The sequence below is a fragment of the Lycorma delicatula genome, chromosome 13 (genome assembly GCF_047948215.1).
Source record: "Lycorma delicatula isolate Av1 chromosome 13, ASM4794821v1, whole genome shotgun sequence".
In the NCBI taxonomy this organism is placed as follows: Eukaryota; Metazoa; Arthropoda; class Insecta; order Hemiptera; family Fulgoridae; genus Lycorma; species Lycorma delicatula.
This window is the reverse complement of record NC_134467.1, coordinates 3,306,387-3,332,804: the sequence shown is the minus strand read 5'-3', so window position 1 is coordinate 3,332,804 and position 26,418 is coordinate 3,306,387. Positions and strand designations below refer to the sequence as shown.

General features: G+C 32.4%; 1 protein-coding gene across 3 annotated transcripts in view; it reads left to right on the top strand.

Moving 5' to 3' along the window:
* Window positions 1-26,418, top strand: part of LOC142333690 (uncharacterized) — a 492,609-nt gene that overhangs the window by 402,701 nt on the left and 63,490 nt on the right. For all 3 annotated transcript variants that reach the window (XM_075381116.1, XM_075381117.1, XM_075381115.1), the window contains exon 6: window positions 10,975-11,023. In XM_075381116.1, the coding sequence (XP_075237231.1) occupies window positions 10,975-11,023 (49 nt within the window). The remainder of the gene's footprint in view (window positions 1-10,974; window positions 11,024-26,418) is intronic.

Genomic DNA, 26,418 nt, shown 5'->3' with positions numbered 1-26,418 from the left:
TTCATCTTTTCGCTTTGCTTTAGGTAGATTTCATAAAAAAGCTACCTATTGTAACGGGTACCGTGATTCGGCTTCCGGAAAATTTCGACATATCTTCGCGTTTCACATCCCCCATTCCCCAAAACTACCATCAGCTCAAAACTTTATGTATATATATATATATATAAACTGATGGTAAGCTGATGGTATTAGATATATATATATATATCTCTCTAATTATCTTGTGGACACGATAACTGCCGTAATTTTGCGCCAATCATTTTCAAATTGATGCGTAAAATATAATGACCCAAAATCTCGGTGGAATTCGTTAACGGGAAAAATCGGACTGTGGGGGTGGAAATGGGGGGGGGGCTTTTTCGAAAAATCAAAATATTGCTCTAGCTTTCTTATTAAATAAAATATCGAATTCGTTTAAATTTCCTACTATTCTTTGGATAAGGTCTAAAATGTACTTAAGTAAAGTTTTTTGATACCACCATCGATTCAGGTGATTTCGAAGACAAAAAACATACCTTCCTGAAGGGGAGTCAGGAGTTCAAAAATCTTATTTTTGTCGCTTATTTGTTTTTTTTTTTTTTCATTTTATTATATTTTATAACCTTGCGATCAATATGATATATTTAACATTGTTGTACAATGTTTCTTTCTATTTTTAAGAAATTTTTGAAATTTGTGCTGCAAATAGATTTTTCTCCGGCGTTCGTGACATCGATGAACCAGACGGTCACAGGTTGTGTCCAAGGAATAAATAGTCGGTGTAAATATAATAAACACTCGGTAGATCCTCAGCAACCACCTTATAAACACAGGAGAAGTATCCTTAGGGCAATTTTGAAAGTAAAGACCCGTTTTTCAAGCTTTATCAATTCGTAATTTACCAAGTAAGTGCATTCATGGAATTACGCAAAACGTAAACGAATCCTTCAATAATGCAACGTGAACAGTGCTTTCAAAAAAAATGTATTTATAAAAAGAAAAACTCTTGAATTTGGCTTGTATGAGGCTGCGGCTACATTCAACAAAGTTAACATTAGTCGCGATGTTATTCGCAGACTTGGACTTCAACCCTTGAACTTGACGCGCAACGAATCCGACGAGCTGAAAAATCAGTTTCATATTACGAGAGGTTAGTCGCAAAAGAAAAGAAGATTGCCAAGAGAAAGTAGGAAGAGGAACAGAAAGAAAAATATGGAGCTGGCCTGTTTTGAGGTCGGATAAAGTTGTATTTATTTTTGCGATGCTTTGAGTTCTATGATTTTAGCAGAAAAGGAACATTTTCTCGGAAACCAAACCCAAAAAATTTTCAGGCACATCTTACACATCCGTATACACATTTCAACATGAGATATTTGTTGAACACGTTGTGTATGTTTTTATGCGGTTAAATTGACCAAAATTTGATACACGTAGCACTAAAATACAAAAATATTTTTATTTATTTTTTAATCAAATTTTTTTAAAAAATCCTCATGTTAAATTATGCATCAAGAATAGAGTAAACGGCACAGAAAATTTCACGATGATCAGATTAATACAAGCTGAGAAAATGTTCCTTACGTTAGCACGGCGAAGATAGGTCAAATAGAACTCCTAACTTAATAGGGCGCAGTATCGAATCGGTTTAAAGTAGTCGTTAGTCCTCGAAACATTACCTAAAACGTTTATCGGAAACAATTTTTGATACGATCAACCCTTACGGCAAGGGATGACCAAAACGTTGGTAGAATTGTAAGATGGGCATGTCTTGTGCTAAACATGTGAAACTTTTTCACACGCAACCGTTGTCGTATTGAGTAAATTTAAAGTTTTTCTTAACTTTAAGGTGAAAATGTTTCTTATTCCAACACCGAAAGGGATTTTTTTTTAGTTACGATCGCTTCTAATAGAACATTCTATAACGCTTTGATTTTCACTGATTAATTTTAAAAGCTGCTTATTACTAGATTTTATTTTCGAGATTTCGATATTTTTATTACGTCTAACGTAAATTTTAGCCTTAAACTTTATCAAGTTTGACGATAAATAAGTAGTTTCAGAATATATTTAAAGCCGTTTCGACAAAAAAGAAATCTAATAAGCCGATCTGTTCTAGACGAAATAATTTTTTATTTAATTAAAATCGATTTTAAAAATAATAGCAGTACTTGGGACCGCTTGAAATACCCTTGCTTCTGAATAACTAGGTATAGAAAGCTGTTAATAAAATTTAAAAAAAAAGGGTGATGTATATGAACAACAAAACATTATGAGACGTACTTCAGACGACAGAACTTTATTAACCTTCGTAAAAAGATTTTACGTTTGACAAAGAAGTTTTGTGAATTCCTCTCTCTCTCTCTCTCTCTCTAGCGCTTGTGTATGAACGTGTACGTCTGAGATTGTGTGAGTAATATACCTGTACGCAAGCGTGTGTATGTTAATAATATGTCATCGTAAGCTATAAAAACAGATGGCTGATGACAAACTTATATAAAAAGATGTCATGTTTTTTTTTTTCTATAAAAGATAAGATTTATTAGCAATAAAAATCTATATAAATAAATGTACACGTCTCAGCGTATTTATATGTTTTGTTCGTTATACAGCTACGATATATCGAATAAGAAATCAAGATCGAATGTTCAAGTCAATTTGTGGTAACAAATGCATTTATTTTTATCTATATAAATACGTCGCTGAGTGCTAATAGAGGTACTTGTTTTTTATTCATCTGTCTATACATTTTTCTCAACAGAGATGATGAGTTCTTCCCTTTATAGTTCTATTACTATTATCGTTATTGTTATTATTATTATTACTACTATTATTATCTCTAAAATCAAACCGTCCACGAGTAGAATCGTGGAAAGTAAGAAGGGATAAAAGGAAAGAGCTCTAGAGTTAAAAAGCCTGCATAGGAGCAACAAAAATCTCCAAGAGCAGCAGTAACAAGAAGAAGATGAAGAATCGTAAAGAAGCGATCCTCATATAAAAAACGGAGGGTGAGAACTTATGCCGAAACCCTCAGTCAAATTCGGAAGGGGTGAAATCGGAAGAGAGCGAGGGGGAAGTAGCGGCGATAAGAAAGATCATAGCGAGAGTTATTCTGATCGAGCTCGGGATCGGCACCGGAGACAAACGGACCTTCAGCGCTACTCTGAAAGCTGTACTCGGAGAAGTCGCCGTAGTCTGCGATCTGAAACCGCGGGAGGCCCTGGAGATCCGAGGTTTGGACTGCACGACAGAGAAGGAGGATGTGGAAGCATCGCTAAGAAAATATCTCGGAGATGTAGGAGGGCTAACCTTACTGATGCTAACGTCAGCTTCAGGGAGCGGGGGACTAGGAGTAATATAAGACTGCTGCCGTCTTACTCGGTCGATCCAAGATAAGGATCGGCCAGGCGCACTGCGAGATTAGGCCTCGGGCCCAGGACCCTCGGCGTTTCGGATACCACGGGTACGGGCATCCGGCCCTGACAGGGGCCGACTCTGCCGTAAGTACGGGGCCGGGGAGCACAAGGCTTAGGAGTGTTTCGACCCCTCAGTGTAGCCTATGCTCCGCCAATAAAAAGGCGCGAGAGCCCTGCAGCTGACCCGCACACACAGAATAATGGAGTATAAGTCTTCCGGAAAGCCCCGAAGCAGGCGAAAAGAAGGCTTTGTTAGGACGTTCAACGTTCTACAAGCTGACCTCAACAGAAGTCGGCTAACCGATGACCTGCTGTTGCAGCTAACCGGGGACAGGAAGGCCGACTCAGTGCCGATCATCGAACGGTACCGGAACCGCCGCGATTTGGATCTCGTATCGCAGGAGAGCCCAAGATCGGAGGTATGGCGAGGGGTTCGTTTGGGTTTACTGCGGTGATGTGACACGTTTTAGTTAATAATAATATTTCAAAACGGTTAAAATTTTTATAAATCCCTTTTTCGGAACACCAACGTTTAAATTATGTTATATTTATTTTTAATGAAAATTTTAAAAAGAATTTAGGTATTATTTTTTCAATTCCATATTTTTCGACTATAATTTCAATTAAAGTGTGGAAACGGTATCGTATTTCAAAACTGATAGCCGCTAAAAGGAACAAACAAGTTCCGATCTAAAATTGTTGTACTCCATCTTGGATACGCCACATTGAATTGAACCCTTTTTTTTTTAATTTTAGTATATTTAAAAAAAAATTATACAGTGAAATTAGTTTACTGCTATGCTACTTATTTTTGTTTTTTAAATTTTCAAACTAGGTCGACTGATTTGTATAAATCTGGTACGATGATTAAATCTGTATATGGGGGCATTAAAATCATTTAATTTTGGTTCCCAACGGTCAAGAGAAGAGGGAGATATGCAGTACCGGATTAAGCCTTTAATAGGCACATGTCAAAATTTAAATTTTAAGTCCCATTTATGTAAGCTGCGGGATGACATCAAACAAAAATTGAAAGGTAGTTGGGAAATTCCCTTTTCGAAATCAGAAAAAAAACAAAAAGATCGCCTTCTCATATTTTTATTATTTAAAAAAATAAAAAGTATTCTTTTTGCAGTTTTTAAATTTTAAAAGTATTGCTTGTTTTTTTCTTTATGAAAAATTGTTTATCTTTTTGAAAAATATACCACGTTAACCTCCTGCCAGGGGGGTGTAGTCCTCATGATATTGTTCGGTCTAATTTAAACCCCTATAAAGGGGTTGGAACATAAATCCCTTTTTTCTTTTTTGAAGTCTGGATTCTCTCTATTACTCTCTCAGTGTGTGTGTGTGTGTGTGTGCGCGCGCGCGCGTATCAGTCGTATTGGTATTTATGTTATAGAACATAATACAGTTAGTTAAACAACGCTACTACCTCATTGTGCCGTTTACTCTATTCAATTTAACAATAAGCAATAGAACTAAACTGAGATCGTTCATGAACTAATAGATATAGTTCACCTTCAATTTGATTGATTCATTCAACATTCAAATAGTGACTCGGCTCTTTGTTAAACCGAATGTAATTTAATAATAATAATATTAATACTTACGTACTATTGACGTAAAGAATATCTTCATTAAGAAAATGTTTTCTTATATTAATCTATTTTTTTATTATTTTATTTTTATAGATTTATGTACGTGTTAAAAAGAGACTTTGATATTTTTATATCTTGTCAAAACTTTGAAACTATTCATAATATATAAGTTATATTGTTGTATGTTAGGTAATAAAAAAATCACAAGTCATTCAATTCGATTATTGTATAGTAGTAATAATAGAAAAAAATTAATTTTCACACAAACACACGCGCGCGCGCGCGCATTCAAATATATTTTGCTACATAATACAATGTTACTTTTAAAAGTGTTAAGATTTCTTCATTTCCTCATATGGTAAATGGGAGGTAACCTCACGATAATATTATAAAAAGGAACTGGAATCTACTGCTGTATTGTTGAATTTACTCGCTCATCAAATTACTCTTACACAGACACACATCAAATGGTGTTATTACAGTTATTATATGGACTGTATGTATTTGAGGTAACCAATTATAAAGCATATTATTTTCTTTTCACTGTTGCAAATCAAATATCAATTCGGATCCAGTGACTTGTGAATTTTTTATTCTTTTTTTTATAATAAATCTCATTATTTTTATTTATATTCCTGCACTTTTATACATTTTTTATTATTTATTTTTTACGTTACTTATTTCATTTTCACAACACGATTTCCATCTTGTTAAATATAATTTTCTATTTACATTCTACTTCATTAATTCCATTGTATTTATTTCATATGCTTACATGAAATATTTATTTTTTCTTTTCTAAATCTTGTTTTTTATTCGCGGCGATCTGTATCGTCTTGTATTTTATGTTTTCTCTTTATTATAATGGCATTTTTATTTTATTTGTTTTACTTTTCCTTTTTCTGAATAAAAAACCTTCGGTTTATTAGTTAGGAAGTTAAGGTGCTACGCTTATTATTCAACAGTTTCGGTCATCCCCAACCGATAGATCGACACAAGGATGCATCGACTTCACAGTTTCCTAAACGTATTTAATATGGATTTAACAGGAGATTATTTTAACATGTAGAACCCGAATTAAAAAAGAACATATTAACAATAAAATGGAGGGATTGATAATTATTCAAAACAAAAGGATTCGGAAGAATTTCGGCAAGAAATAAATAACCGTAAACTTAGGATAAGCTTTTTAAGTTCTCTTCAAGAATTTGCGACCTAGTTTAAATCTTTGACAAAATCAAGAAATTTTTATCCAGATCGGTGCATCAAATTATTCATTACCGATTAGCTTAAATACATAACGCAAAGAATTAATTTTCTAACAAAAGTATCTTAGAATAGACGTAAATTCTTAAAAGGGAAAATCGTTGCTCGTTCACCAAATTTTTACCTGGTAAAAACGTTACATTAATATCCCGTTCGCTTGAAATATTAATTAAAAGTTTCCCGCTGTTATTTTCTCGGCAAATATTATTGGAGTAACTATATTTAAAGGGGAAAGTGCGATGATTGCGTCAGAAATGGGGTATCGGGTGTTTTTTTTAAAATCTTTACGTTGTAGGATCAAATCGGTTCATCTAGACCGAAAAACATACGTCTATACTTAAGTGTGGGGCACGGCTTTTGGCCGTATATTTCAGGACTGATCAAACCCAGTTTCTTCAAATTTCACACAAATATTTCTTTCTATATACGGAGCATTCATCGTATTGATTTTTTCCTCAAAATTCGTAAGGAGGGTGAGGAACATCGAGAAAAGATCAATTTCTATTTTCTTCAGATTTATTTTAGTGAAAGTTTTATTAAACACATATTTTATCTACAACGCATATATAAATATTAAAAAAAACTTTTTTTAAAAAATCAACCTCCACCTTTTAAAATTAAAATATATGCTTTTTGTTCTTTTTTTGGAATTTTATACTTCATATATAGAATTATCAAGAACGTCTATATTTTATTATATTCTTTTTAGTTCGTATTTTCTAATAAAAATGATTTATCGGTCGAGTAATAATTTTAAATAAGATGTGTCGGAATAAAATCTATTACGCTTTATTTTGTTTATAAGAATCCGGTTTTCTAGATAACAGGGTAAAAAATATCACGTATCTACTTCTTACTATGCATGCCGTAAAGAAACTACGTGCAATTTACTTTGGCCAATTTATAAAGATTACATCTGTTCGCCTGTACAACTTAAAAGAGGCTCCATCATTTAATAGTTAATACTAAACGCATATTTTTGATAAAACGCACACATCGGGTTGAAACGGGTAAAATAATAACGCACTCCGGCGAGGAGAATGCTGAAATGTTATCCGTATCGAAAGCTGATTTTCCACGAGCTAACCGATGCCGATCGCTCTTAAAGGGATCACTACCGTCAACGGTTCAAGAAGTTTGTTAGAAGCAACATTGGCGTTTTAGATCAAGCGTTTTTCACAGATGAAGCCTGATTTCAACTCGACGGTATGTTAATAGGCAGAAATACCGGACCTAGGGTACTGAAAACCCGCATTTTCTTCGAATCTCGCCTACACCTGCAAAAACGTATGCGTATGGTGTGCGGTTTCAAGGGGACGAATAATAGGACCCTTGTTTTTTTTTAAATTACGGATGCTGTCATCTACAAGAAAACTATTTAAAGTTCATCGCCTTACTGCGAGAGGATGAGCGGGACTAGCGCCTCTTGCCGTACAGCTCGTTCTACTACAGAATCATTTCTAAAGGGTTGTGGCCAGCAAGATCCCCTTATCTGACCGGTTCAGCCTTACTTCTGTGGAGCTATTAAAAAGAAATTTTTATAGGAGCACACCCTGCAGGAATTGAAACCGAACATTACCGATTCCGTCCAGGAAATAGGCAAGGTGCGGCTGACAAGAGTAACCAGGAACACGGTCCGACATGTTGAAAAATACATAGAAGCGGATGGACATCGTTTTCAATATCTTCTGTAAATTATTATTTATAGGCGAAACTAAAGAATAGGACATCTTTAAGTTGAACTCTGTATAAAGGAACTTTTCCGTTATAACGGTGCCAGTCTGAATTTCGCGATTTTTAAATGTATTCGAGCTCAATATTATAAGCGGTACTTAGGTACGTATTTCTTAAGGCGCGAAGCTACCTAAAAGTACCTGTGCGGCACACGTTTGTGCGCGAACGTATTTGATTTGCGTGGCATTTCTCTCGCCACCATCCCATTCGGTCGCCTTAAAGCATAAGACCGAATGACCGTGCTACAAACGGCACCCGTTACCCTTAAAAACGAAGGAGAGGCATACCATCCCCCCAAGTCCTGTATAAATCTATACAAGGACAAGGACCTTCGAACATATATGCAACGCAATTAGCCTGTAGCGTTGTTAGGGATATAAGTTATACACCAAAAACGGAAAGCTAGTGAATTGTATTCCACTGATCGCGAACAAAATGTGCGCGCAAAAAAATCATCGAGAAAAAAATACCGTTAAGTAAACCGACATAATTTTTTATGAAGTTCATAAGAAACTTTTTTTAATCGATAAACTCCGTACATTTTACGCTTATTGAAATGTTTTCTCGTCTAACAAATTAATAATACAGTTTTATTTTCTTGCTGAATATTAATAGAAAATAAATAGACTTATTTTTAGCATTAATTATGTTAAAAAGCATTTTATACCGTTCTTAAAAATATTTATTACAAAGAAAGAGTTCATTTATTTTTAACAAGAAAATAACCGAGTGAAAAAATAAATATAAAAAAAGATAAATTTAAAGTAACCAAAGTTAAGCGGCAATAAAACTGTTTTTAAAAAAGGGGGAAGAGTCGAGATGAAGTAAATAATCAGGATATTTTATAAGAGTGTAGAGATTTTATTTAAATGAAGCTTCTTTACTAGAAGTGTTTGTTATCTTAAGATCGATCTATCGATTAATCGGAAAGGGACTAATACTACTGCTGTATGAAAAGAATCGATATCAGTTTGAAAGCCTGTTAATGGATAAAAACCATCTGCATTTATGTACGTATATGTATAAATATATATGGTGAACACATTTTTACGGTTGCGTTTATGTACGTAAACACACACACTTAAGAGTACGTATACGTATGTAAGTATAATTTTGTTTTTAAAATCCTTACAGGACAAGTATTTAACCGTTGAACTGTAATAATGCTTGTAGGTAACACGGAATAAAAAACACACACGCAGAGTTAACAGACATTAACGCTTTTTATATAACGTGTTTGTAAGTGCTACTTTTTAAGTTAAATTACACTACAATTTTTTAACCCTTTAATAACACTTTTTATTCGTTTCTTGTCCATTATGCATAGAGTGATTCAGGGCGATGGAAAATTTTGAAAATTAAAAATCCTTAAAGAAAAAATTATATTAATTAAACTTATTTAAAGAGAAAAATAGCACCTCGTTTACGAATATACTCAAAATTTATTTTTTGAAGATCGTACATGTATGTTGCAGGTGAGGTCCGTCTTTGTCTAGACGTTCTTGCAGTCTTGTACTGAAACTCTGCGCGGATGGACGCAATATTTCGACAGAAATCTTTGTTCGGATCTCGACTTTTAGTTCTGTCGTAGTAGGCCGATTACTATACACTTTGCTTTTCAGATGACGCCAGAAGAAGAAATCGTGCACCGAAAAATCAGGAAATTTCGGAGATGATCACGACAAACGGAGACCGCAGAACGTCACAATTTCGCGAAATTATGCGATCGGCGTATAGCAGCCGTCTGTATTCAATCCTATGTGTGATGTCGATTTCAAAGCGTTATTAATAATTTGTTGAAATATTTACGGTTTTTGTGCGACAAAGTCTTTGAACACAGCGACTTATCCGATGCGACTGTAGTCGTGAGGTTATTTTTGTTTTCAAAAAAATAAGGGCCTATTATGACATACGTTGATACAGCAACCTCACGGTAACCTTGTTGCCGTTTAGCGGACTAACGTCCGCTAAACGGACCAACGATTTTTAGGATTTCTTGTTGTAAAAAACGAAAATTTAGTTTCCGCTAAGCCGGAAACGGCCTTCGTCCAACTCCACAGTTTGTTAACGAAGGCATCGTCCTCGTTTATCTATGCGACCGTTGACGCTCATTATGCGATCGTTTGGTTTAGGTTGCTGGACGATCTAAGATTGTACGGACGGTAAAGTCCTGCCTCGGCATTCTTCGTACGCTTGAACTTTGCGATTGCAAAGTCGCTGCGCGATGACGAATCGAAAGGTGTGCGCTTCTTACGACAGTAGCTCGAACGGTCTCGATTTCGTCTGGCGTACTACCGGTTCGCCTGGAAGTGTCTTTTTCATCGCTGAAACCGTTTCCTCAAAGTACGTATCCGCTCTTTAATCGCGTCGCGTTGACGGTACACGATCGTGGCGTCCTAAATTAAAGCGCCGTCAAAATTCTTTACGTGCAACCAAAATATCGTCGTTATTTTTATAAAAAGCTTTCGCGGTAAAAGCACGTAGCCCGCTATTCCAGGTACGCATGAAAACTTAACGGAGAGATGGCGTGAGCCATCGTTATCTATTCGACGCTGATATTCGCTCGACGCTATCGACACGAATTTCAAAATTTTCTGTTTCCCGAATCATCTGTTTATATTTAAAACTTGTGTTAATACGAGTATTAAAAATCGATCGGAATCAAAAAAGTAATGTAACGTTAAGGTCTGGCCGTAAGATCCCTAACGATTAGCAGAAAACTTGATACGATTCCCAGCTTATTATTAAAAATGAGGATCGAAGCGGTTTCGGTTTCCTATTATCTTTTTAACACGCCAAGCCCGTTGAAATACACCTGATATTTATTCCTAAACCGGTTTAAACCGATGCTTATTCCGATCAAAATATTGTTCGTATTAAGCCGGTTCGCTTTACGTATCGGACCGATTTAAAATTATAAATTCAATACGTATGTATATTTAATGTTCTAATTTACATATTTAATTCTTTTTTTATTTTTACAGAACGGTCAAAGGTTGTACATCGGTGCTGTCGGAAGTTGGTACTGGCAGGGTAAGTTATTTTTAAATGACGCATTTAAACGGCCTTTTAATTGTAGGATATATATAAATTGTATTACACTGCACGTTTAAATCGAAATACATTTGGTTATTCGACATTTAGTTTCTTTTTTTATTATAAATTTGGCTCGTATTACTTTAGATAAATTTTTATCTATTGTTTTTTTTATATAATGTAAAATTAATTTCTAGTTTATTTAATTTAAATAAAAATAAAAATCTCTTTTGCGTCTATATTTTTATACGTACATGTATGTGCATACGCACTATACTGCTGTTGATGCATGGTTTTTGTGTAATTTTCTTGTATTATCTATCGTTCTATGTATTTCACTTATTACTTAGCGGTTACTTCAACTTTTTTTTAGATTGCAAATGAAATTTGAAAAACGTATTAAAAAATATTAGTTACGAAACATTTTTATTAGTCGGTAACGGATAGTTTATTAGTTAAATTATGTAAATTTTATACTTTCATTGAAGTTGTCTGGTATTGCATTCTTGATGTTCTTTCTATGTATACTATTCGTTTAATAAAATATATTTTATTATTTTAAATTTAAATACTAAATTTATTAATATGTCATTCGAGAACATTTTTTTAAATTTTACACTACTTTTGTATGTGTTTATGTATGTTTGTATACATGTGTTCCCATGTATTCTCTAAAAACATAAATAAAATCTAAATTTAATAATCCTTTTTACCGATTCTAGCAGCTATTAAGAAGTCAAACGAGCTGTGTATATAATCAGATTACCGTCCTACACCTTTAGGATAAGAAATCGTTTTTAATAAAAAGGTTCTAACTTTATGAATGAAGAAATCTTTGCTAAAAATTAATTACTTATTTTTAAAAATAATACCGGAGACAACAAAACCGGTTTCATATTACTCGACAAAAATTTGTCTTATTATTATTATTATTATTATTACTTATTATTCTTCCACGCTTTATCATTTTTCATAAATTATCCGACAGTTTAAAAAATCTTTTCAACGATTTATTTAAAAACCAGAATCTCCGAAAAGTCCTGCACCGTATGCGAAATCACAGTATTTGTTCGATATGTTCTCCGTCGAATTTCATACAGGTTAGTAGGCGGAGTTTCAGGTTGTTTAACACCGTGGAGGCATAACGATTGTCTACATCGTGGCGCCTAGACGGGCCGCATCGCAAATCTTCACGCTTTACTAGGAGCGTGTCCGGTTCAAAACGAAAGGAGACGGGCAGCTTTCTGAATTTAACTTCTTTCATCTTGAAAGGGTAGTCCGTGAGGGGAGAGTTCTATGCGACAATACAAGATAACAAAAGAAAGAATGAAACATTTATTTTAAAAAACAAGATTTTTTTGCTGTGGTTTGCGAGGATTAGTTGCAAATTGTCTAACTACATTTTCGACTAATCGTTGCTTGTTAGCGAAAACCCGTTGTCGGTGAATGCTGACCCGTTTAACCTGTTTCCACCAACGGCGCTTCTTAGCCGTGTTTTAATTCGACGAAGGGAAATAAATGAACGCTCGATAGTACTTGTTGTGCAGGGTTGTGAAAACAATAGCAGTAGAACTTTTCTTACAGTCGGGAAAAACAACCTCAATTATGTCTGGCGCTTCCTGTACCTCATTCCACATTTTGAACCGCAATTCCCTTTCTCCTTCAACGTCTTCTACATTATATAAAGTTGCAAAAGATCTTTCGCTCCGTTCCTCCGATGTTACTCGGATGGAAATTTATCGATGAAAATGCAGGGGATTTGTCTGCAGAAAATTTAACTTCTAAAGATGATGTGATGGCATCCAAGAAAGGAATTATTCGAGACCTTCACCAAAATTACGATGAATTTTCGAATGGATGATTCCTTCTACGGTTCTGTCGGCCAGCGATGCCAATGGCGGTTATATCGACAATCAAATGCGTTACAATATCGCCTGCTTCTTTTAAAACGACAGTCGTGACGTTCTCCGCATCTTCCCGATGAAATCGTAGTATGTCAATAATAGTTTGCACGTGCTGGTTTTCGTTGACTAGGTCTACAGTTTTCGACTGAAGTGCATTTGGTACGGGTTCCAGTATAACGGAACACTTACTTTATTAATGCTACGGACACGATAAACGAAGATCTGCATGTCGCATGCATTTGGTAAGCATTTTTCTTGTTGCTGCATTTCCTTCATCAGCCGAGGTCTCTTTTTTCCAGATGGAAAAAATAAAAAAATATTTATAAATAACTAATTTTTGAAAAATTTAAAATTAAACGACATTTTGAAAGAAAAAATTACAAAATAGAGACACTCGCAGCTTCTGTGAGAAGATTTAAGAATTACTACTGTTAACGCCGACGCAACCTTACTTGTAGTTCTAAAATATTTTCGCAGAGCTGCGAGTGTCTCTATTTTGTATTTTTCTTTCTTTCAAAATGTTGTTTAATTTAATTTTTTTCAAAAATTACTTATTTATATATATATTTTTATTTTTTTCCACCTGAAAAAAATACATATCCAGAAGGAGCAAGGGGGGAAGCTGCCTCCGTCTGGATACACCCGTGCACTGAAAATACCATTAGATTTAAATCTGGTAACTGTGGAGCCCATTTGAGAAGCAAACTTCAATCGGTTCGATGTTCAGGAAAGGTTTCATCCAGCCAGTGTTACGTAGCTCTCGTGTAGTGTTATGGGCCTTTGTTTTGAAACCGTTCAGGATACTCTCCAATGACATCCAATGCAGGCATCAGCCAATCTAGTTTGCAGGTAATTTTGGCCGTATCAATTTCCTTAAAAAAATTAGGGGCCAATGACACGGTCATTTCAGATGCCGCACTGCACCGCTACACTCCTGCTGTAAGAAGAGGTTATACCGATTGGGGCTTTCTTATGACAAGTAGCACAGATTTTGTCTGTTGAATTCACCTTTCATGTAAAAATTATCCTCATCAGAAAACAATATGAAAGTAGGAAGTCCTCTATGTTCTCTTCAATCCTGTCCGAAAGCCACTTGAGCATTTTCATCCTAAGATCAGGATTATCTTCCGATAATTATTGCAGGAGTTGGAGCTTGAACGGGCGAAAACTTTCTTTCTACAGGATATCGTGAACCGCGAATCAAGGAACGTTCAGAAGCAGGTGCTTTGCTGAATCGACTTCTTTGGATTCCGTAGACCTTGGCAATCACAGATTTTTGTACGTCTTAATTTCTGAAAGGAATCAGAGATGCTATTGAGATACTAAAGATAGAGGTATTTAGAGGAATAGGATTGAGTGTGTGTTTCATAGGCTTAGAAAAGGAATTTGATAGAACCAAATGGGAGAAAACGATAAAGATTCTTAAAGAGAATGGAAAGACAAAAGGTTAATTGAAGAATTATAAATTAGAAAAACAATGAAGTAAGTAAAAGGTGAGTGTAGGTCGAGGTATTAGTTTGCTCATCGGCAAACATTAACCAAACAAAGCCAAATCATCATATGGTAATTCTAGCTGATGACATTCAAACATTGTTAACAGCCCTGAAGAAAGGAATGAAAATATAGGAAAAACTAAATTAATGGAGGTAAACAACAAAGAGGATTTAGCGGTAAGGATAAGTGAAAGAAGAATTGAAAAGGTAAAAATTATTGTAGATATTTTGATACTTTGGTGACAAAGTACTTGTAGAGCACGATGGAAACGAAAAGAAGAATAGTCAAGACAAAGGAGTCTTCATTAAGAAGAGGAAATATGTAGCAAGCATATGGACTCACAGTTAAGGAAGAGTTTAATCAAATGTTATGGACTATAAGGAAGAGGGTATAAGGGATTGAATTGAGACTTTTGAGAAACGGATATGAAGAAGGATGGAGAAAATAAGATAGACAGATAAAGTGAGGAATGAAGAAGTAACGTACAGGATAAAGAAGAAAGAACATTTATGTGGGAAGTACATAAAAAAAGGAAACTGGTTAGGACATGTGGTTAGAGGAAATTGAATTTTAAAACTGCATTTGAAGCATCAGTAGAAGGAGGAAGGAAGTGTAAAAGTAGAAGGATAAAAAGTTAATGGATGAACTGGATGCAGTGAAAATTGGGACTAAAAAGGGATGAAGGAGAAGGCTTGGGTCAGGAATTGATGTCATCAACAATGGATTAAGGGATCTGCTGTAAACCCACCAGGTTGGTCTAGTGATGAACACGTCTTCCCAGATCAGCTGATTTGGAAGTCGAGAGTTTCAGCATTGAAGTCGTAGTAAAGGCAGTTACTTTTATACAAATTTGAATACTAGATTTGGATACCAGTGTTCTTTAGTGATTGGGTTTCCATTAACCACACATCATAGGAATGGTCTAAATGAGACTGTACAAGACTACACTTGAGTTATACTCGTACATATCATCCTTATTCATCCTCTGAAGTAATACCTGAATGGGTAAACAGGAAAATAAGGGACCTGCCGTCAGGTAGAACACTCAGTGATGACTATGATGTACGAGGTGTGTGAGAAAAGTAATGAGGTTGATAACACTATGAGCGATCTGGCAACGCTGTGTCTACCGGTCTGTGCTAGACCGGTTTGTTCATCCCTTCCATATGCTCAGTACCAGTTTCAACTCCGTTCAGCCAACACATTATTTTTGAGAGCGCCATCAGTTAAGTTGTGTATTACGAAAATGGAATTTAGAGCAACGTTGTGCAATCAAGTTTTGTGTTAAACTTGGGGAATCCCCAAGTGTGACCCTTGAAAAGTTGAAACAGGCCTATGGGGAACATTGCTTATCAAGAGCACAAGTTTTCTGCTGGCACAAATCATTTTTAGAAGGCCGAGAACACGTTGAAGATCAACCTCGCTCAGGTAGAACTTCGACTTCAAAATCTGACAAAAACATTGAGCATGTTAGGGTTCTTGTGAGATCAGACCGTCGTTTAAAAATAAGGATGATGAGTGAACAGTTAAATTTAAGCACTTTCACCGTACATCAAATTCTGACAGACGATTTGGACATGCGAAAGGTTTATGCAAAATTGGTGCAGAAAAACCTCACAACAGAACAGAAGGACAATCAAAGAAACATGTGCGTTGATCTTCTTGAGAGGATCGACAACGACCAAGAATTCTTCAATCGTGTGAGTGATGAATCCTGGATATTTGAGTACGATCCTGAAATAAAGCAGCAAAGGAAAGAGTGGCACACTCCGTCATCTCCTCGACCGAAAAAATTTAGAATGAGCAAATCAAAGATCAAAACCATGCTGATTTGCTTTTTTGACAGTAGGGGTATCGTGTATAAAGAATTTGTTCCTCCAGGACAAACTGTCGACCAAGTATTTTACAAAGGTGTCCTTGAAAGGCTCAGGAAAAGAGTGATTCACGTGAGATCAGACATTGCAGACAAGCGGATGTCTGATCATGGGCTTCATCATGACAATGCCCATGTCACACGGCCGTTTCCATCAGGGATTTTTGACCTTAAAACGCATTCCTACGATTTCTCAACCCCCCTATTCACCTGATTTTAGTCTTGTGACTTTTTCCTTTTCCCGAAACATGTCTTAAAAGGACGTCATTTTGGAACTCTGGAGAACATTTAAAAGACTGTGACCGACCAGTTGAAAGCCCTTCCGGTTGAAGCCTTCCACCGCTGTTACCAGGAGTGGGAACAACGACTCCGCCGGTGTATAGCTGCCCAAGGGAACTACTTTGAAGGGGATAATACTGTTGTTTGAAAAAAATAAAAACTTTGGTGAGTAAAAAGTCAGTCTCATTACTTTTCTCACACACCTCATATAGCGATTAGTTTGATTACACAGATAGGTTCCCTTAGATGTCTCACATTTCCTTGAAATGTTCTTTTCTCCCACATTAATTTTTTGCAAATACATAATATATAAAATTTTTATATTAACATTTTTTCAAATTACTCTTTATTTTTATTATGTTTAATTTTTTGCACGCTTAGTAACATAAGGATGAATTAATCTGGTGCAGAATTAATATATTTTATTACTTTTCTAATAAAATACAAGTTAAAAGGCTATATTAATTTACTGTACAAAGAAATTGCATTATGCTGGTGAAATTCAGATAGAAAGGAAAAAGAGTTAGTATTTTTTTCTCTAATTTACTAAAACTACGAATTTTGTAGATATATCCTTATGTTATTAAGCATCCATTTTATTAATCTCAGCGTAAATGTGGGAATCTTTTTAAAGTTCAGATTTCTTAATTTATTGGCCTGTTTATAATACAGTCATTATCATGTGTTAGATTCTAATATGTTACTTGTACTAGTCAGTCAGCCTTCTCTCCAAGCTAAGATCTACGCTATTAACTACATTATGAAAACTGTAGGAGGTTATAAGAGCTGACCCTTTCTTCTTTACCAGTTAACATAGATAAAGAGATTACATAGTAAATTAGTCTACAAGATTAATAACTGATTCTAAACTAAATAATTTTTTAAAAGAAAACCACATGGCTGGCTGTCCTTAATTACATCACTATAAGATTAACACTAGATAGATGTTAAGTGTTAATACTTCCTATTTTTTTCTTATATAATAATATTACTTTGTATTAAAATGTCTGGTATCTTTTCCCTCCTCTTTAAGTGATTTAATTTCTTTTCTTCTTCCTCAATAGCTGACTTTATAAAAAGTTATCGGATAATATATTATGAGTGATTATATTACTTCTATGTAATACTGAGAAACTGATAATAAAAATCTTAAAAAAAAAAAAACAAATTAGCACCATTTTGTTGAACTATATTAAAATTATCTTGACATTTATTACAACATAATTTGTGGAATAGGCTACATTTTATTTAATATTTAATAAATTTTATGTTGTCAATAATAATTTATTACATTTTTATGACATATTTTACAGCTGTTATGTCATTTTATTTTATTATTTTTTTTATGAGTATTTTTGTCTGGATGAATCTCATCCTTAAAATATTTACTACCGGTGCAGTATGTCTCTCTAGATTAAAAATATATACATTACTTTATAATTATTTTCAAAACTATTTATCTTTACTTAGGGGTTTGAAGTTAAACCGCCATATTTCATAATTATTGTTGTATTAAATATTTGGATTTGATTTTATTTTATCCCATGATCAATTTTATATTAAACAATACAATTTTGTTTCATATTGAGATTTTTATTTCAACATTATTAAAAACTTTAAGAAGAATATCTACATTTTTGATTAGTTTTTAACCTGACCTGACTTTATGTTACTCTGATAAAATATGACAACAATCATAAAGAAATATGTCTTTTTAATTACATAATCATACATTTTTCATTTTCCTTACCTTAATTCAATATTTTTAGACTAATAGTTTTTTTTTTTTCATATATTATCAGTTATTCATACGGATAACTAATTCATTAAAAACAGTTTGTTTTTATATTGTTCATTGAAACCCAAAACTAAAGTGATTGTTGATAAACTAACATGAGTGTTAAATCACTTCCAAAGATGACAAAGCTAACAAATTAAGTCATCATTAAAAAAAAAATCTTTTATTAAATTATAAAATTTGGCGGGAAGATTTTTCAAATGGTTCAGTAATTTTTTAAATATGCCAATGGAAAAATAATAAAGCCCTTTATCATAACCTGAAATATTAATTGCGTAATAAAAAAACAATCTGGTTTGACAAATGTAGATATTGTTGCTTTTTAAGAATAAATGATTTTTTTTTTTTTAGCAAAGATTGCACATTCATAATATAAACACAAAATTAAGTTGATATATTTCATTTTCTAAATATCGGTCAGCACAATTCATATTTATGAGTGCCAGATCTGATAGCCCATTTTTATACCGTGAAAACTTGTTTTGACTTTTTGAGGGAGCCCAAGAGACGAGATTATACTTCAGACAAGAATATATGTAGGCAATATAAATATTTAATAATGAAGACAAGCTTAGTGTTTTATTAAGGCGCTTCAAAACAAAGCAGCATGGTTTGACAGTAAGTATACTGTTGCTTGCATTCAGCACAACAAATGCGCTGAAATGTTGGTGATATTCAATCCTACAAGAGACAGTTTCACTCAGTTCACCACAGGAATAGGTGGTATAGTAAACATCATTACTATGAAAATAAACAACTCCAAACTGGTATCTCTTGCATGTTGTTTTACAATAGAAAGGGTACTACACAATAATTTTTTGATTTACATAATCTATCCTGGTCTTATAACTGTAAGGTATGTAAAGCATCTGAGATAAAAGAGATCCTAGTAAAAGTTGTTTTCTATAATAATTATAGTGCAGATTATTTAGCTAACTAACCGGCCCGTCTTGCCAGAACCTGGATCCTTGGGGCTCAGGTCAGCATAGGCAAATCCTGGAGTTAACTCAGGAGCTCCTTGAGGCCTCCCGGGGCCTACCCCATGGTCACAGAGCTTGCTTCGCTTGCCATTCCCAATTTTCCAGGGGGATTGGCGCCCTGGACACCTGCAGAGCTTGCTTCAGTCATCATTCCCATCTACCCAGAGGGCTCCATCCACTGGACCCTCGTACTGTATATTATTCTCATGGTTGTGAGAATAATACTTATAGTATTCAGGCTTTATAGAAACTTGAAAACGAAACTAAATTATAAAGTATAGAATGATAGTAACTGTGGAAACTAAAGCACACAGATCTTTGATGTTGAAAAATTCATAACTTATTTCTTTGCTGTGGAGGCAGAAATATAATAATGAAGTAAAAGGATTAATCTTTTCTTCTCAATGAATATCTTTAATTCACTACTTCACCCTCCTTCGGTGTGAAGAAATAATGAATATTATTAATATCTTAACCTTCAAGGGAGCTGGGGCTTTGGTCAATGGTCAAATTTGAAAGTAATTGGTCGGCTGGTTTTCGCATGATACATTAACAAACAAACATTTTATATGTATAGCAGCAGAGCAATGCTTTGCTATCGCTAGATTTGAGTACATATGTAGATTAAATGTAAACAATTAGAAGTTTGATAAAACATTAAAAAACTGAATATTATAGAACTTCACAAAATTTAACCTTTCACTTTATAAAAGTCAATATGTAAAAAATCCTTGTAAAGCTCAGTCAGGTTAATTGGCATTACTCTGTGCATTTCTTTAATTTTCATCCACCTTTTTAAAAGAGTAATATCAGTAATGAGATACAGTTGCTTACATTAAGAAAAATGACTGAAGAATAAAAATAAGATCATCCTCGATTTTTTTATATAACAAGTTTTTACATTTCAGACTCATTAGAAAAGATATACAATGACTAATATAGTCCCAGATTGAGAATTTAAATAGTAAAAAATAATTAATAAAAAGTTTTCTTCTTGTATTGCTTATTTTTTCCAGATAATGTTACAAAGTAAATGAAATATTAAAGGTAGACTAGCATAAACAAGTAGAAAGTTTATGCAGATAAGAAATCTGCTGGTTCAGACATAGATTTAAGAATTAAAAATGTTAGGTAATTCTTAAAAATTATTTGTATTGGATGCAGTACATTGTAGCAATAAAACATCTATAATTGTACCAAACTGTATTTTTCTTTTGGTTCATTCATTCTTACCACAGTTCTCTCTGATTTAAATATTTTATTATAATTTTTCCAGTAAAATGTGTATATGTGTGCATATTGTTTGTTTGTTTATATTTGTTTGTGTTTTAGTGAAAACATAAAAAGAATTCAATAATAATGTTCTTGAGTTACAAAAAATTTGGCAATTAACATCTAAATTAAACTGTAGAATACACGTACATATATTTTTTTTTAAACAAAGGAAAACTGTTATTATTTTACTTTGCTGCATAATAATAAAATTATATAAGCTCGATTCTGAAGGAGAGGTCATTTATCTACCTATTAGAAACACTTTAAAATTGTATGTTTGATGTTTAAGAGCGCTTAAAAACAAAATTACTTAAATATTTTGATTGAAATTATCTATTACTAATCATAGAACAATGATTTAAATTGCAGTTTATAGCAAGACATAATAAATCTTAAAATTATATATCTGCTCGGTCAACCTCCATGGCAGATGATAGCGTCTCGGTTTTTCATCTGTAGGTCCCAAGTTTGAATTCCAGTCAGTTGTTGCATTTTCATACACTACAAAATTTCCATTTAATATTCCCTGAGCACAAGCTTCAAGCTTATATGGTGAATTAATCATAAAAAACAAATCGATGAAAATAGAATTCTTTGAGGGTATATGGAGGATTTACATCCTTATGTCCTTTGCTGAAATTACCCTGTCTCCTGAATATAATATATTTAAAAATGTATATATTGGGTGTTACTTTAAAGTATGGTAACCTTTAAATAACTTTTCAACAGTTAAATTTAACAAGGGCTACTACCTTGAAATAATCTATTTTTTGACAGGAGACCAGCACATCTTAACCATCCAGTGGGAGACTACTCAAAAATTTTTAACTGAAAGGTTAAGGTATACATGCTATCATAAATGACATAAAAAAAATAAACATTTTTGACATTAAAAATTTCAGACTAATCAAAATGGTAGTCATTTAATTTTTTCTTATGTAGTTTTAACATTGGCCTACAATATATTCCAAACAGTAGTTTCATACTGAAAAGTTGCATAAATAAACTATTCACTACAGGTCCCATACCTCAGAATTTGATTGAAGTAAAATGATTTTTTCTTTTTTTACATAATTTTTACTTGCATACTTACAAACTCTAATGTGCCATTTAATTTTCCTCCTAAGTAATACTATCTCAAGAGCAAAGCTCTTGGTAGTAAGATTAACTAAACTTACTCTGGATAGCTGGAGATCGTATAGCTTTCATTTTTGAGTCTATTCTTTGACAGCTTTTTTATATACTATTCCACAGTATCTATGATGTTGTTTGGATTGTCAAAAAATCAAAATGATCATCTAAATTCAGGCATGGCATTTTTCATATGCTACAAGATTTTCATTTTTGTAGGCCCAAGTACAAACTTCTGGTAGCTTTTAAAGTGAATTAATTCTTCATCAGGTAAAAAAAAAAAAAACTAGAACAAAAACTTTTGGGGAAAGATGAAACTGACACATAGGTAAAGACTTTTTTATAATTGTATAAATTAAATTTCCACTTACCAACAATTAAAAAAGTGTAAATCCTAGTACTTTTGGACCTGCTACACCATCCAGGAATTTTCTAAAAGATGTTAATTTAAATTCAAATCAATAATTGTTTGTAAATTAAACTGTAATGTTCATAATAGCTGGTAAACAACAGTTTAATTTAAAAACGATTATTGATTTGAATTTAAATTAACATCTTTTAGAAAATCCTTGAAGATGAAGTAACAGGTTTGAAAGTATTAGGCTTTACACTTTTTAAATTGTTGGTAAGTGGAAATTTAATCTATACAATTGTATTAATACCAACAGTGCCAAATGCTTAGTAAATTTAATGTTTTATAATCATAAACATTTTAAATCTGTTAAAAGTGTTTCAGTTTTCAGTTTCTCATACATGGCATAACCTTTCCTGAATTTTCTTTCTGACTGAATTAATAATTTCATATTCAAGAAGCAATCATGTAAGTTTTTATTAAAATTTGTTCTATTGTCTAAAATCTATCAATGAAATATAAAATGACAATTGACCGGCTTTTCAAATTTCAATAATCAGTAAATAATGACAGTTTTCTACAATACATTTTTACTATAAAGAATTTTTATTTTTATTTATTATGTATTTGTATGTAAATAGATTATCTTTAAATGTAAGTAGTTATATATTTTTTTATTCTTTATTTATTTACTATCACTTAATTATTTTGCTCGCATCACTTGCCTTGTTGCATGTTTATTATTTGTTATATTATTTTTTGCATAGTATATTTGCCTGAAATGTTTTTACGTATAATTTCACTTGTAAGCACACTGTTTGTTATTTTATATAACTTATTTCACAATTTTTTTTATGCAATTTTTTTTTTTGCTTTTCAGATGAAATTTTAGAAAAAGATTTAGTGACTGAGATCTAAATAAATTTAAATAACTATATGAAGTTTTTATACTGATAACACTTGTGATAGTAAAAATTAAATAAAGAAAACATTTTTAGTAAATTAAGGTCATAGTTAGTGGCTGGAGAATATTAATAGCTGATCACTTCAGACATGCCCTGAAAAAACTGATTCTGGACTAGGAATAAGGGAAAAAAAATCAATTTTATAAAATCAGCTCAGTATGTTTAATTTCTGGGGTTTTTTTTGTTTTTTTTTTTTAGATTTCAGTTTATTAAATTCTATTTGCTTGTGCATTTATCTTTTGGTTAGCAAATATTTTTTTTTCTACACATATTCACTTATTAACTTCTATGCTAATTTCTGTTTGCATTAAAATAATTAAATTATTATGGTTTCAAAATTTCTGTTGTGTTTCTTCAACGTTTAATTATTTTTTTTTAATATCTATGTTTTTATAAAGCTTTCAATGATAATTTGCAGTTACAGGAACAGGTTTAATAATTATTTGTTGATTAGTTCAGCACATGATATTAAAAAACGGCACAACTTAGTGGGCTAATATTTTTTTCTGTTTTTCTCAATACTTCAAGTAAATAATTCTTTGAGAATTTTAACGGTAAATTGATACGCAAATATTCGTATTTGACTGAAAAAATGTTTACTCCACATTCGATTAAAGACGATTATTTAATTTATACTTTATATTCACATGTAGAAAAGTAAATTTAGACATCTTGCGAATTTGATTAGAGTAGATCAAAGTAAGTACGTAAAATCGTTAAAAGAATCTTACATATCGTTAAACTTTCATATCGTTAAAAATGAATAATCGTTTTAATCAGTAATTCAATCGATAGTGGGAAACGGATTTACTTTCAATGATGTAGAAAAATCTACTGTAGTGATTAAAGCGTGGCGATATTTTTGTTTTCTTTAGAGTGTTATTTAGCATTGTTTCTTAATAATTAATCAAAAATATAGTTAGTTCTTCGCTTACCCAAGATAATCGTTTTTCTTTACACCCGTAAGTGGAATACAGTTTTTTATTTTATTTAGTTTGTAATTATTAGGTTTGTTTAAGGGCGTGTTTCTTTGGGGAATTGCCATTTACGATTGACCGATGGTAATATTTGTTATTAGTTAAGAATCTGTTAATTAGTTTGCAAGCTCTATAACCTATGTAACTGCAGTAGAATGTTTCTAACAACTTCAATATTGAAGTAGTTTAAACGTTAATTAAAATATTTTGTATTTGAACCAGAACTGTCGATCTTATATAGAAGCTAAAAGATTAACACTTCTATTTTGTGGCCATCAAGTTGTTTGCTATTAAAAATTTTGAAACCGGTTAAGATTTTGTAGGTACTAATTTATATATATATAATTCGGAATAGCTTAGTAGTTTTAACATAAAAATACTTCATTTAACTTTAATATTTTCATATTTAACTTCGGATGTTCATGATAGTAAAGCGGTCTATTTTAATTTTGATCCAAGAATTCATAAAGTTCATTTATTTTTGTTATTAAGTTCAATTTATTCCTTCATGGTCATCATCATTGTTATGTTATTACAATCTTAGTCATGCATTAACTACACATATGTAGTTCAACAAGAAAAAGTTTTGAAGCTATACATCAGTTTTTATTAAAACTAAATTGAAATATGTTATAATAAAGTAATTAAAATTATCAATGAGCTTGTAAAATCTATGCCTTCTAGAATATAGGGAGTATGTCTAAATTAAGCATGTAATTTGCTTGGATCAAGAAGATAGTTCTGGATTCTTATGGTGATAGCAAAATCCAATTTTTTTAAAAATACCATATACTCTATATCACCCAAAATTTTGATTGAATACTAACGTTTAAACCTTTTATGATGGTTTTATGACTTGTTTATTTAAAAAAAAAGATGTTTCAAAATTCTATAATACTTTTCTGATCAGTTTCACTTAATCTTAAGTGATGAATGTGGAAAAAAGTCTGTTCCAGGGATATGATCTTGGCTTATTCTATTCAGATTCATTCTAGCTTTCAAACTTAAACAATGCTTCGATTAATTGCAAGTATCAATAGACATACAGTAAGTGTGATAAGACATCGTATATGAGGTACAGAAATATTTATTTTTATTTTTGTTCTATTAAGAGTTATTGAGTATTTGAATTTTCTGAATATCAAAGTAAATATTTATGAGTCCTGTGGGATTAATAAATTCAAGCATAATTTATTGGATATCAAAATCTTTTATGATATTTGTGAGTCATTTGGAAGTAAAATTATATTGTATTAATGAAAACTATTCTGGTATCAAACTATTTGTAAAAATGATAAAATAATACTTCTGTTTCAATTTCTAATAACTTACCATATAAAAATGTTCCTTACCAATTCCTTCTTCTTTCAATTTTACTTCTAAGAATCATTTGTACAGAGCTCAGACTTTCTTTTCCAAAAAGGTTTCATTCTTTCACTCATCTTTCTTTTCATCTTATCACTCCATTTATGATTTTTCTTTTTCTTCTGTTCTTCTGGATTTCAAATACATGTATCCTTTTTCTGAATGACTGTTCAGAATTTTCCTTTTTTCATATATTGAGTATTTTCAAATCTTTTCCGGTTTCTCTAAACCAGATATTTTTGCTTTTCTTTTTTTTTTAAATTAAAATTTGTTTAATTAATCTACTCTTATGCATACTTTGCAGGTCTCCGTGAAATTTTAATTTTCTTTTCCTCATTTCATCTTCTATTTCCTCTCCTTTTCTTAGATTATAAATATTGTTTTCATATTTTGGATGATATATTATTCTTAAAATTCTTTTTCTATTTTGTCAGATTCTTTTTTTGGCAATTTTTGTAACCTCTTTTCCCCATATAGAGCTTTTGGAAGTAGTTTTAATTTTTGGAAAGGAATTTCTTTCCAAAGGATATATACATATATATATATATATATGTATGTATTCTTTATTAAATTATACACTATTTCCATCTTCTGTACTTTAGCTTTCAACCCTGGTTTATTATATTTTTTTTTAGTGGATGGATTAATTCACCACAGAAGCTTTAAACTTTTTGTTTGAGAATATGAAATGGAGATTTTGTAGTTTATAAAAAATGGCTTATCTGATGGGGATTCAAACCAGGAACCTCTGGAACCTCTGGATGAAAAGCCCTGATGCTACTACTCTGTCATGGAGATTGGGCTAAGACATTTGATGTTGTAATTTTCTAAATATATTTAAATTTTTTGACTTTTAATTTATTTTATTTTGTTTAAGTAATACCAGGTTACAAAGTAACACAGCACAGGGACATGATGTCAACGGTTCTCTGTAGAGATGCCAAAGCATCTGTACTCAGTCTGACATGTAAGTTTACTGGTAAATGTGTAGTCTTCAAC